At 41.9% G+C, this 12678-nt stretch overlaps 1 protein-coding gene across 5 annotated transcripts in view; it reads right to left on the reverse strand.

The window, feature by feature from the left end:
• The window catches only part of vps13b (vacuolar protein sorting 13 homolog B), a 319766-nt gene that overhangs the window by 284818 nt on the left and 22270 nt on the right, over window positions 1-12678 (reverse strand). For all 5 annotated transcript variants that reach the window (XM_076736852.1, XM_076736857.1, XM_076736853.1 and 2 more), the window contains 4 exons: window positions 12399-12516; window positions 4597-4764; window positions 3068-3249; window positions 1500-1674 (listed from right to left, as the gene is read on the reverse strand). In XM_076736852.1, coding sequence (XP_076592967.1) covers window positions 1500-1674; window positions 3068-3249; window positions 4597-4764; window positions 12399-12516 — 643 coding nt within the window. The remainder of the gene's footprint in view (window positions 1-1499; window positions 1675-3067; window positions 3250-4596; window positions 4765-12398; window positions 12517-12678) is intronic.

Here is a 12678-nt window from a genome sequence, read left to right on the forward strand (position 1 = left end):
AACTTGCAGTAAAAGTTCCAGGCCAAGAGGCAGGGAGCAAGTCAGAGGGAGTGAAGGAATGATCTGTATTGTGTTGGGCTGCCTGCTTCCCCTCTGCCCACCACTTCCCCTAGCATAATTTGCTCCTGGTGCTACAGAGGCTGATTTGGCCCAGCGGGACCTGGGATTTGATCCTGTTCTCTTTGGCTGAGAAGAGGATGAGCAGTGGGGGAGTGATGAGAAGGGCGTTTAGGGAATGAGGTGGGGTTTTTTAAGGGGTTGGCTGCAACTATTAAAAGTATATAATCTATGTATATGTGTGAGATTGTGCGTGTGCGTATGTGTGTACGTATCTGTGTATGGTATGTTTGCGAAAGCAGCCGACTGCATGGGTATGTTTTGCTCAGCTCCTGGATGTGGGGAGTGTGATTTCCTGTGGTGCTCCAATCAGACAGACCAAGATGGGCCTGTGTTTGATTCACCCATGTTTCTTCCCTTTATCCTCCTCTCTCCTGCCTCTATGCACATGGAGGGGATCAAGCCTGACGACAACGGTCTGTGTTGAGTTACACGCTGCGGCTTTTGTTTGTGGAAAAAGCAGGAGGAGCGCACACCATGGTCAAAGTGATGTTAAATGTCCCGTTTAGGAACAACAGCAGCATATGGACAGACATAGACCCTGAACAGAACAAGGCAACATGCAGGGCGTCATGAGATGAAAACGCTGGGTAAGGAAAAAGTCAAAGCGCGGTCTGATGGCTCATTAACCACTTCAGAGCTTTGGACCTCATTTTGTCTGAGGAATATGACAGCTACAGAAACCATACTGACACACAAATGCTGCATCCCAGTGAGACCTAAACATATCATTTCCATATTAACTTTGATAGAACAGAATAATGGCTGTAAAAAAATGTGACTTTTTTTTGCTTTTGTTTTGCTGTGCACATGGATGCAAGAGACATGTGTCTCTTGCTTCATAACTGGGTAGAAATGTGCAACTACAGCACAACAGTTTGAGCAAAAAGGAGGACCCTCATCTATAAAAAGAGGACGAGTGCCTCATTCTACTATTTTGTAAGTGAAAGACTACAGCTTACTGGACCTTATTTAATGTACTTACATATGCAACTGCTACTGCTAGTCACCAAGTGTCAAATTCTACTGTAAAGAGAAATTCTGTTCGGATAAAATAAAATAAAATAAGGCTTTTTAATTAGGTTTTTAGATGAAAAATCAAAAACAGGGGGGGCCCCTATAGCTCAGCTGGTAGGGTGTGCACCCCATGTATTGAGGCCGTCGGTCCTCTGCAGTGGCTGCAGGTTCGACTCCCGCCTGCGGCTCATTTGCTGTGTGTCTTCCCCTCTCTCTCTGCCCCATTTCCTGTCATGTCTTCAGCTGTCACTGTCATAAAGGCTAAAAAGTCCCCCCCCCAAAAAAAAAAATCATAAAACAAAACAGAGGGAAAAAAACAGTCAGAGACAGAATTGTCACCACCTTCCCTAAGTGACCTCACTCACCAGGTATAATTGCTCCAGCCTCCCTGACATGACTGCTGCCCTCTTCTCCTTCGCCCTCTTTGTGTCCTCCGATTTCCCCATAGTAGAGGGCAATAATCAGCTCTAAAATGCGGATAAACATCGGTAGCTGCTGATCGGTAATAGACAACTTCAGGCTCTCCACCATGGTCTGGATCTGAGGAAACAGGAGAAAGGTTTCAATTTTGAAATTTGACTTGTTTAGTCATAACTTCAGATGTAAAATGGGCGACAGGCCAAACCATGTTTGGTGGGCTCCCACATAATGTGAACAGAAATGTCTACAAAAAAAAAAGTAACGCTGCCCCAGCCCCTGTCAAAACTGGTATGCATTTCCCACTGGCTAACTGGTGGATACTGCGTGTTGCATGTGGAAGATGCAATTTCTGATCCTGTTAAAGTTATATAATGACCTACAAATACAAACCATAAATTATGGTCTGCGTGCAAGAAGATAAGGGGTACAGTATAGAGTAACAAGAGAGAAGTTGATAGATCCTAAAATATAAAGGCTATGGCTGTATAAAATGAGTCGGAAAAAATATCATTTCCCTTAAATAAAAACATCTTTAAAAAAAAAAAGACGTCAGGTCCAAATGGAAGCAAATGTACCCACAAAATACATGAACCCATGTGTTTACTGTAATCATCTACAGCAGTTACGAAACATTTCACTTTGGCAGAGGGGTCTGTATTATACACTGTATATAATGTTAATAGATTATAAAAGACAGAAGACAAACCAAGATACAGTCAAAAGTGGATGTAATAGTGTTACTGCTTAACTACTCTCAATATGGCAAATCTTTCATGTGTCATTCTGTTGATGGGTCACCATGAAAACCTGACTAAAGGTCACTAAACCACAAAGCTTGTTACTGACTAAACGTAGATGAGAATGAAGCAGCTCGGCTTTAATTCAGCCTGTCGATAAATTGTGTTTAACAGATAAATGGAACCAAACTAAATTTACCATGACGTAGCTTTATCGTGGAAAGATGACAAATGCAATGCAGACAAACATAAACCACAGACATCCATAATCAATTTTCTGGCTAGAGGTTTACAGGATCTCCTTATTTTATCCATGGGTTTTAGACATTAAAAACGCATCAGTAAAAGAAGCAAGATGTCACCTTTTCCATCAGAAATTGTTTAGATCTGACTATATAAACAAATACCAAACCACATTAAGGAACAAGACGACTAAGACAACAAATACTTTCCACTGTTCCACTAATGATGAGTAGAAAAATGACTGACTGTGATGATTCTTTAGTGAGAGAGGAACTTTTTTTCTAAACAAAACTGTTACTATTGTTTTGAAATTAAGCTAACTTGAGACTGATTGGCAACATCAGTGGTGCAGAACAAAGGACTAAAATGAGTCATCATCCTGCTATTGATTTGAGAACAGCTAACCTAACAGAAGTAAGTCACATGTTCCTGCTATGACAAATGATATCAGACTAATCCATATAAATTTCTCAATCTTGAGATTTGGGAAGGTAATGGTGATCAGGTTACTGCAAACATTTGGAGTTGCTTACTTTGATGACAGATGGGATTTTGGAATTGATGTTGTCGTAGGTAAAATGGAGGCGTGTTCTGAAGGAGCACTTGTACAGCAGCGGGTCCTGGTAAAACTCGATCTTGCCACTGGCATTCCGCTTGTCCAAGCACACAGTACAGTCGGAAAAGTTGATCACTTTCCTTAGGACCAGCTCTGGAGCTTCATGGAGGGAAAAAAGAAAACAAAAGGAATGTAGATGATTTTGCATTTCACATTAGAGCTTGACACTAAGCAAACCTGTCAGCATACATGCATTAGACATGTACGTTCACAGAGAAACGTGCGCCAACCGAGAGGTATCACTTAACACAAGAAAACTCAACCATACGCACACTAACAGAGAGCAGGCGCCAACAGTAAATCCTCATTATCTGAGATCTAGGAAGTCAGGGGGAGATGACACTCAGCAGACATTACAAAGCTGTTGTGTAATGTGACATTTACAAGAGGTACGACCAAGTTGTTTGTTTTTGTGTGTGTGTGTGTGTGTGTGTGTGTGTGTGTGTGTGTGTGTGTGTGTGGAGGGGTGTGGTATGTGCTCTGTGGTGTATGTGTGTGTTGGATGATCACACATCATCAAATTCTCAATTGTCACTGACTCACTCACCCCTAACAGACTGATAACAGGACTCATCATTCCCAGAATCTTTTCAACCTCTAAACAGTGCCAGTAACGGTTGTTCATCCACTGCTTAGGGCCTCCTTAACAAGAAATTCCTCAGCAATAACAATGACTGAAAATGACCACTTCATAACGCTCTGTTGATGTAGGCTCTTGTGACTCCCTGTAAAGAACCAGCTCTTTCTTCAAGGTTATGATGGAAGTTCAAGTTTAAAATAATTGTAATTCTCTGGCAGTAACCCGAGAAAGCCAGGAGTTTGTACTGCAAAGACCTTCTAAGTGCAATGGATAGAAACTCTTCAGAGAAAATGGAAATAGGCTTATAGTATTGTTGCAGTGAATACCCACTGACTAGGAGGATTGTGAAAGTTTATATATTATTCTGATCTCCTCAGGTTCCAACATGAACGAGCAGCTTGGTTTAAAATCCTCACTCTTTCCTATAAGTAATTTGTGTCTCTGCCTCATGGAATTAAATCCAAAAAAACACAACACATGAAGCATGTCGGCATCAAAAGCAAGGACCCACAAGGATTGCACTTCCTACTGTTCTGTTTACAAGTGCCATTCTTAGGTTTCAAATCCCCCACCTCATCCATCATTTGTGGTTTTAAATGCGAGCTCTTTTCTGTGTCGAAGCCCACTCTGCACTGGACCTACGCACACTCCAATCAGACTGGGGAGTTAATCAATAGTCTGAAAATGAGACTACTCTAGCAGCTGACGTTGGGTATTTACACAAACAGCTATGTTTAAACATATATGTCTGTTTGACCTAAGTTTGAACTAACAAAATTAAACACTTAGTGTAATTTATAGGTTCTTGTCTCAGTGGATTTACTAGTTAATCCCACTACCGAGGAATGTAAGCAGCCATTGCTCACCAGTGATGTCCATGAAGGCCCTCTCCCATATATCGTCTACAGTGTAGCACTCTGCTGAGGTAATGTTGACCGACAGCACGATGTCATCTTCCACGTACTTAAGGATCAGGTTGTTCACCACAATATTCACGTTGTTCACCACACGTCTGATCAGACTCTGGACGTAACCTACAAACACAAAGAAAACACATGAGAAACAATGTTATAAACAACAAGCAAACCATATCACAGAGAGACACTCGTGCACACAGGAGGAACAGGAGCTATAATAGCATTTTCCCACCAGCATATATCAAGACACATTAAGTTAATGTTGAGACTCACAAAAACAGTAAAATCCAGAGCCGCATTCCCTGAAAGTCTAAGCTCAATACCACTGACCCCTGCCATCCTCATGGGCTCATAAATAAGAGCAGGTCCTGACATGTTATTTTTCGCCACAGTCTATCCCTTGGACATGTACAGTGAAAGGAGCTAAATATCCATAAGAAAACATTTTTGCTCCTCACCCTGCCTGAGCAGTGCTACAAATCCTGGGTGAATTTATGAATCTCTGAAGAGCTCTCCCCTCCTCTCAGATCCAAAGTCCTGTTTAACCCAAAACTATGCACATGCTGCCTCACACATATCCATCCCAAGCCCGTTAAACCACTGAGGAGCCTTAAACACACCACTTAAACATAAGCAAGCATTAGCCACACATGCATTCACGCATACAAAATACAGGACTTTATAGATGCTTATACAAGATGGAGTTATTGAGAGAACGGCCAAACCATTTGAAATGAATTACACATTCTGCTAATGATGAGATGAAAAATACCAACAAACAGGCAACTTCAGTGACATTTTTAGTTATGCATTCATTTTATAGTGTGATGGCTGGACACGCTCATTTTGAAATCTTAATGCACTATGCCACATGAGAGCAAGGGCTAGAGAAATCAACGGCGTACAAATGGAAAGAAACAGGAAATAGAATTAGTAGGTTTTTTGGTGAAGGTGAAATGTGGAGGCTGGCAGCTTTGTGGTGAAGAGGTGGAGGGACGTAGTAACCAAGAACAAGCAAAAGAGTAGTTCGATAGATTGTGTTTCAGCAGAGCCGGGGGAGCCGTCCTGCAGTGTTACCACCAGTACCTCCTAATGGCCATAGTGACGCCCAGAAACAGAAGCTTTGCAGGAAAAACATACATGGTAAGGTCATTACTCACGAAGTAAGAAAGAACTTAAAATATTACAGACAGGGGAGTTTTGACCATAAAATATGAAAATATACAGCAATAAATCCTCCTAACCACAGGACCAATGGCATTATTCATTCCTCCCAAGCACTGTTAAACCCAGTCACTACAAGTTAAAACATATAAACCTTTAATGCTTTTCCCTTATTTTCCAAACCAAATGTTTGTCTTCCTGTATCTACATGCCTGGCCCAGGGCATAACAGAACCGATAATTAGGCAGAACTAAATGGTGCTGTTGATGAAAATATTTATATGAATTGCTTAACTGTTCTGCCACTTGTACACAGGCCTGACTATGCATTAGCATAATCCAATTGACAAAACTCTCAAGAGTTTGCTGCCTGACCAAACAGAGTGGCAGGAAGAGAGGATGACATAATATGAACTCAACTCATAAACGCAATGTGTGTTCGTGACATTTGTGCATGGCTTTGCATGCATGCATGTGCTTGTCTGAGTTTGAGTCTGTGCCGGACTTCTCTCTTGCGTGCATGAATGTGGCTGTGTGTGCGTGTGTGCATGCCTGTGGTTCTGGGGTCAGTCAGAAAGCTGCTGTCGCACCTGCAGCCTGGGCAGTAAAACCAGCACTTTACCCCCTGCTATTTCCCTCTCTGGATCTAATTTGCCCGTGTCAGAGTGTCTCTCTTTCTCTCTTGCACTCTCTTACACTTGTTATACCTCTTCTTGCCTCGCAACAAGTCCAGGGCCCCAATCCATCTCTCTGTGAGCCATCGCGCTGCTCTGAACTTCTGTAAACAATTGACACAGCCAGCACCTGTGCTGCGGCCCACAGGGAAGGAGCCCACTTAAAACTGTTCAACCATAAAATGACTGGAAAAACCAGCTCCTTTATGTGATCTCAGAACAGGCCAACTCTCTTCTGTGAATACAGGAAAGAAACACTATACTGTCCGTGCTCACCTTTTTTCCTCTATATGGAAAGTATTAGCAGCCATCAGCCTTGCCAGTTACTAGCCATGGAGAGAAAGATTGACAAGTCCATCCAGGAATCTAGACTGTGACCAGACTTTGAGAGTGTGCGAGTTAAAATTTCACGTTGTCGTAATCGTGCAAGTGGTCCAGTGTGAGAGAGTATCGTCCTACAGAGCTGGAGAGCCATTCTACATGAAGCAGTTCCAGACCGAGGGTCTGTCAACAGTGCTGCTTACACTTAACAAGGCATCAGCTAAATTGAGTTTTAATGTTAATGTTCTGATAACCCTATGAAGTGGTTAATTGAAAGTTGATAAGCTAATGTTAGCTGGGGACGCTTTTCTCTGTCACATACTTGTGAAAATGCTAGCAGATCAACTGTTGCTGTTATTTTTCCAGTCTAAAATCAGTAAGCCTGAATTAAGAAAGTTGGAAAAATTGCATTATGGATGGACTTCTTTTCAAATGTCCTCGTACTGAAGAGTTGCCGGGCGTGTTGGATAACGCTATGAAAATGTCCATGGTGTGTTTGAATATATTTTTAACAACAGGGTCGATTTGGAAACTGTGCAAACTTTGTCATGTTTTGTGTGGCCTCAGCTACTGTTTCCTGCTCTCCCTCACTGTGGTCTTGGTAGTCTGACTAGCATATCTGATCTGCTGCTGATGTGTTTTGACTTGTAAATTGTTGTGGTTTGAGACTAACGTGCCGTCTTAGGACAATTCATTTATAGTGGTGTGTATTTTCCCTCACATCCACCTGTTGTGCTCTGTTAACTAGCTCTGTTCCTCTCTGTCTCCCCTCTGTCTATGTGTGTGTGAGAGAGGAGTGTGATACATAATGTACAATGTGTAGCAGCGGTGACTGTCCACATCTGCTGCTCTCGATGTAAGTTTGCGTGTGAAAAAAGGAGTCAGTGCAATCATCTAAACCACAGAGGCTTAATGTGAGGTATTTGGAGCTGTTGGGAGGGGGAGCTATTCTATTGTGCCTGTATTCACACTGAAATAGTGATTTTGATTTGAGCCTTACCTCTGTATGGAGTAACCCCACCACAGTTTAGTTTAGTAAAATACTCTGCCACAGCCACTGCCTGAACAGTGCACCCTGGAACCTGCTACAGTTGGAGTTAGATTTCAGTGGCAGGTGTTTTCTTTAGGTATCTCTGGTACATATTGCTTTTCATGTGTGCAGCATGTCTTCGGTCCACATTCAGTCAATTAAATGTCATTTAACAAACATGCAGAAACTACAATGTCATTATTATTACCATTATTAATAATTTTGGTATAAGACTCATGTTTTGGGAATGCCTCAAACTGTCAAAGGCTGGTGGCATTCTGTAATATTACTGTGTTGTTATGCTATGTTGTTGATGCATATGTCTAAAATCAAAGGGTGGAAAGAAATCATGCGCTGCTGCGACCAACTGAGGAAAGTCATACCACCAGTGATACCAGTGGAAAAGTTGTATTGTAAGTTGATCCTGCTGTGTTATTCTGGAACATATTTAGTTCAGTTAGCAATGAAGCCAAGAGAATGAGCACAGAAGCTACTGTGGGTCATAACACCACGAAAGTGTTGAGAATGGTTCACAAAACCCTACAAATCCCCATTTAATTTTTATCAAATCTAAAATATAAAACACCAGGAACGTAAACATAGTGGTACAATGATCGAACAATGGCAAGTTTCCTACAGGACTGTGGAAACACTGCAAGCTTAGATTATTACAAGGTTACTATCACCAATAATATAAGCCACTTAATTGTGTTAGCCATTCTTTTAGCTCGAGGGCTTCTTATGGTAAAACTGTAGGTTCACAGAACCTAACCAAGCATGGTACAGCAGGTCTCCAGAACAGCAGAAAGCTCCAGCTGGAGAAAGCTCCAGCCTTTACCAGTATGGGATATTCTCTATCCATAAGTAGTATTTCCCAGTAATACCAGAACAGCTGCTGTATTTATTTTCTGAGCAAAGGCCCCAGTACCAGGACAGCAGCAGCACTGGACCACAGATTTATCTGCAGAGTGTGTTTGCATTTCAGCCCATGCAAATCTCAATATCCTCACACGTATACTTACCCAACCATGCGTGCATGCACAAGACTTGGACAGACTCAAAGCAACACAAGCACAGTCACATTAATGTAGGTGTACGCATTCACATAATAGTACATACAGTTGCATAAAAACACACAAACACACCACAGTAAAAGTAGGAATGAACACACCCACATGCACACTGAACTCAGCCCATGTCATAATGCACATTCTGTGCTTTTGTGGTAGGGCAGGAAATAATAGATAACAGTTGTTATCTTGAGAGATCAAAATCAAAATTTGGTCTGAGAACAATATCAGAATGGTTACGACTGGAATTTGGTCCCCATATTGTGTGATCCAGCTCAATTTATCAGTTCAACAAGCCTAATGGTCCCCAAATGTTCTCGTGCTCACAATGGAAAAGGTTGATATACAGTAAAAACATCAGCAGATAGCTATACACAAGTCAGAACACATGACAAGAAAGAATTTGCCAAGAAATTTAAAATGATTCCCCAACAGATAGTCTTTGGGCTAACAGATCTCTAACAGATGCACATCATGCTGCAAAGACACTTCATACTAAACGGCCTAATTCACTTGCAAAAAATATAAACCATATTTGTGGCTCTTTACGACAGTTGAGTGATGAAACTGTAAATCTCAAGTATAGCTTTGATCCACCCAACTCACAGGTAGCACTAGACTCAAAGACTTACCACTGTTAAGTCTCTTTGAACTCATATAAAACAAAACACATTTTCAACAGTGTGAATACAGCCAAAGTAGGAATCCCCTCGAACAGAGAAATGCGGTTCTCACAAACGGTGGCCGCTGGTCCCCCACAAGCAGCAGTAAACATAATCATTCACAGAATCGCCCAAGGTGGAAGCACTTGGTCTTTGGTCTTTGTGTGGCTACCAATCCCATGGCATGTGAATTAACATCACTATTTTCCACCACAGGGAGAACAGGGAGGATAAATTCATTCAACATGTGAGAGCTTAGGGCCAAATGACTGGATAATTGCTGGTGGCTGCTTTTTAGTGTCGGCCCGTGTTTTGTTTTGGTTGTTTTGAACGGGAGGGGAGCAAACGCAACACCAACGTTTGTTGACGTAGTTGCTGACGAAGAGGTAAGACTGGCTATTGCCCTGAGATGGTCTCTCTGCGAACAGGTCTTCCTTAACATACACACACACACATCTACACACACTGCCACTCTCCTACAACCCATCCAAGTTCATCTGCCTGTGTCCATCGCAACCTTGTGAGACAGAAGCAACGAAGTGCAACTTTAAATTTGGGAAAGCATGCATGTGGCTTTAAAATCCCAATCCGAGTCCTCTAATATTGATGTTTTTGCAAATAGCAAGTACAACGCAACCTTTTTATTATAACGTTACACTGAATGCCTAAAAAATGTACAATTTCATATGGCTTTCCTTTAATAGGATTCTACAATATCTATTTATATTCCTACAAAATGTTGTACTGTCTTGAAGTGGTAATATAATCAGTAAAGAGGAGTGTCAGTGTGGACCTGTTGTGGCATACAGCTTTTCAACAAGCTTTTGACAGCCTCTCTTTAATCACAGCATGAACAAAAGTTAAAATGCAGAATTGAATCACAGCAGCAGCACTTAAGAGGTTTGGTTAACCTGCAAAAATGGACACAAACAACTTTTTTTAACTCATCATGAGTCATTAACTGAAATTGTTAGGGTTACTTGTTTATTGCACCGTATGTGCTCCATGGTTTCTCTCGCTCACAACAGATTTATATAGCTATTAGGTTTATTAAAGTCCCTATGTGTAGGATTCGAAAACCTCTTTATCAGTAGTATTACAATAGACACCGTGGCAGACAGTGGAGGTAGCAGGATGTATTTCAGTATATTTGAGGAAACACAGCACAGGTAACATTACAAGGCCAAAACCATAGAAATTTTCTTGGGCAGACTTGAAATGCAATAGGTACTCAGGACAGTATCTGTATACACACCAGTGGACAATTACAAGTCTAAATTAGGTACTCACAAGACTAATGAATGAATTTCTACAAAACTGCCTGTGTGCACTACCATGAAATCCTGTGCTGTGTCCTCACATTTAAAAAACATCCTTTAACTACATAAAGACTGCTGACAGGTTTGTTTTGTATCTTATTCTTGGGAAAACATCCTCTGTCTGAGTCATAACAGGTTAGTTTTACCTCATCTACCTTTTAACCTCTGGCTTTTAATTAGGAAGGCTGGGGTTACAGCATTCATTTGCTTCCTCGCCTTTATTGAGGGGCTGCAACCTTTGACCTCAGAGTTGTCTCTACAGCTTGTAATGGGTTGGAAGAAGGTCTGCTGCTCCAAAAGTGCGGGGTGTGCACACAAATGAACACTGATACACTAATATACACACACACAAGCATGCACGCACACGCATGCACGCACACACGCGCGCACACACACACACACACACACACACACACACACACACACACACACACACACACACACACACACACACACACACACACACACACACACACACCTGGGAGATCTGTTGGAGTCAGGCCTAAAGGGAGATGTTGTGGTGTGAGGCACCCTGCTTTAACAGCTGGGGAGAGATATTATCTCATAACGTCAGGCCTGGAAATGGATCCTCCCCAGATACAACCAGCCAGGAGTGAAGGTTCATACATTCACACATACACTGGTTCTGGGAGTGAGCCTTGTGGTTGTGTGTTAGACTGTGACCTAGCTCTTAAAGCTCAAGACCCCCACCTCTCTCCTTTCTTTTTCTTTACTTTTTCTTTCAAAAATAACATCTCTTTATATGTTAGTTTCCTCTTTGCAACCTTCTTTCTTACCTTTGATGTTTTCTCTAAAAGCTTTTTCCATGCCCCTTGAATTTTTGAACAGTTCTATTTATTTTTTCCACACTGTTCCACACAGGTTGTTTATCATTAGATTCAGATTATCTGTGCCAGCATAAACATATAGTTTTTTACTAATATAATGTTGGTGTGTTTCCTTCTTTCCAAAAGAGAGTTACAAATTGACAAAAAAAAAGCAAATATTTTTAAAAGACGAAATCAAACAAGGTCATTTTTTGTGAGGTGCAGTAAAGTACTGGAATAAGGCAGGAATCCCTGGCCCTGTGGGAGGCTTGTGGTCAAGTGGCCTTGTTGATAAGAGCCATCACTGTGTGATTTATCACCGATACATCCCCCCATGCTCTCTCTGGCTGATTTACACTGGTTAAAAATGTAGTGCTACACGGCTCATCTCAAAAAGAATACTTCTCACAGCGTAAACCAATATTACCTTCATTTCATTCTGACACTGCCCACTTCAAGCATTTGTCTTCTAACAAGGCCTTGGAATTAAATCTAATTATTCTGCCTCTGTAACATTCTTAGAGGCTAGCAAGAAAAATCGAGATTCCCCTGTAATGTAAATAGGTTCAAATCTCTCTCTCACTCTGTGGCCCCATCCTCCCCCGCTGAGGCCATGCCTGCCCTGGTGGTCATTCTCTGAGCGGGGAGGTGGAGTAGCCTCACTGGCCCCAGGGCCATCACTCACCTGGGGGCAGGTCCGGGTCGCTGGGGGCAGCCTGCTGGAGGCGGCGGGGCTTGGCCACAGCCTTGGAACTGTCTGAGACACTGCGACTGGTGGAGCTAGAGCCGCTCTCGTGGTCATCCTGATGAAAAAACAAACATGAATGCCTGTGATGAAAGGTGAGGGAGTAAACAGAGTTTTTACACAGAGCTCTAAAGAACTGGTGTATTTAGATTTGCTCTGACAGTTTTCAGTTCTAACCAGATTAAAGTAGCACTTCATTTTACTGTAGTGTACAGCACTA

This window comes from Chaetodon auriga, chromosome 8 (genome assembly GCF_051107435.1).
Source record: "Chaetodon auriga isolate fChaAug3 chromosome 8, fChaAug3.hap1, whole genome shotgun sequence".
Classification (NCBI taxonomy): domain Eukaryota; kingdom Metazoa; phylum Chordata; class Actinopteri; order Chaetodontiformes; family Chaetodontidae; genus Chaetodon; species Chaetodon auriga.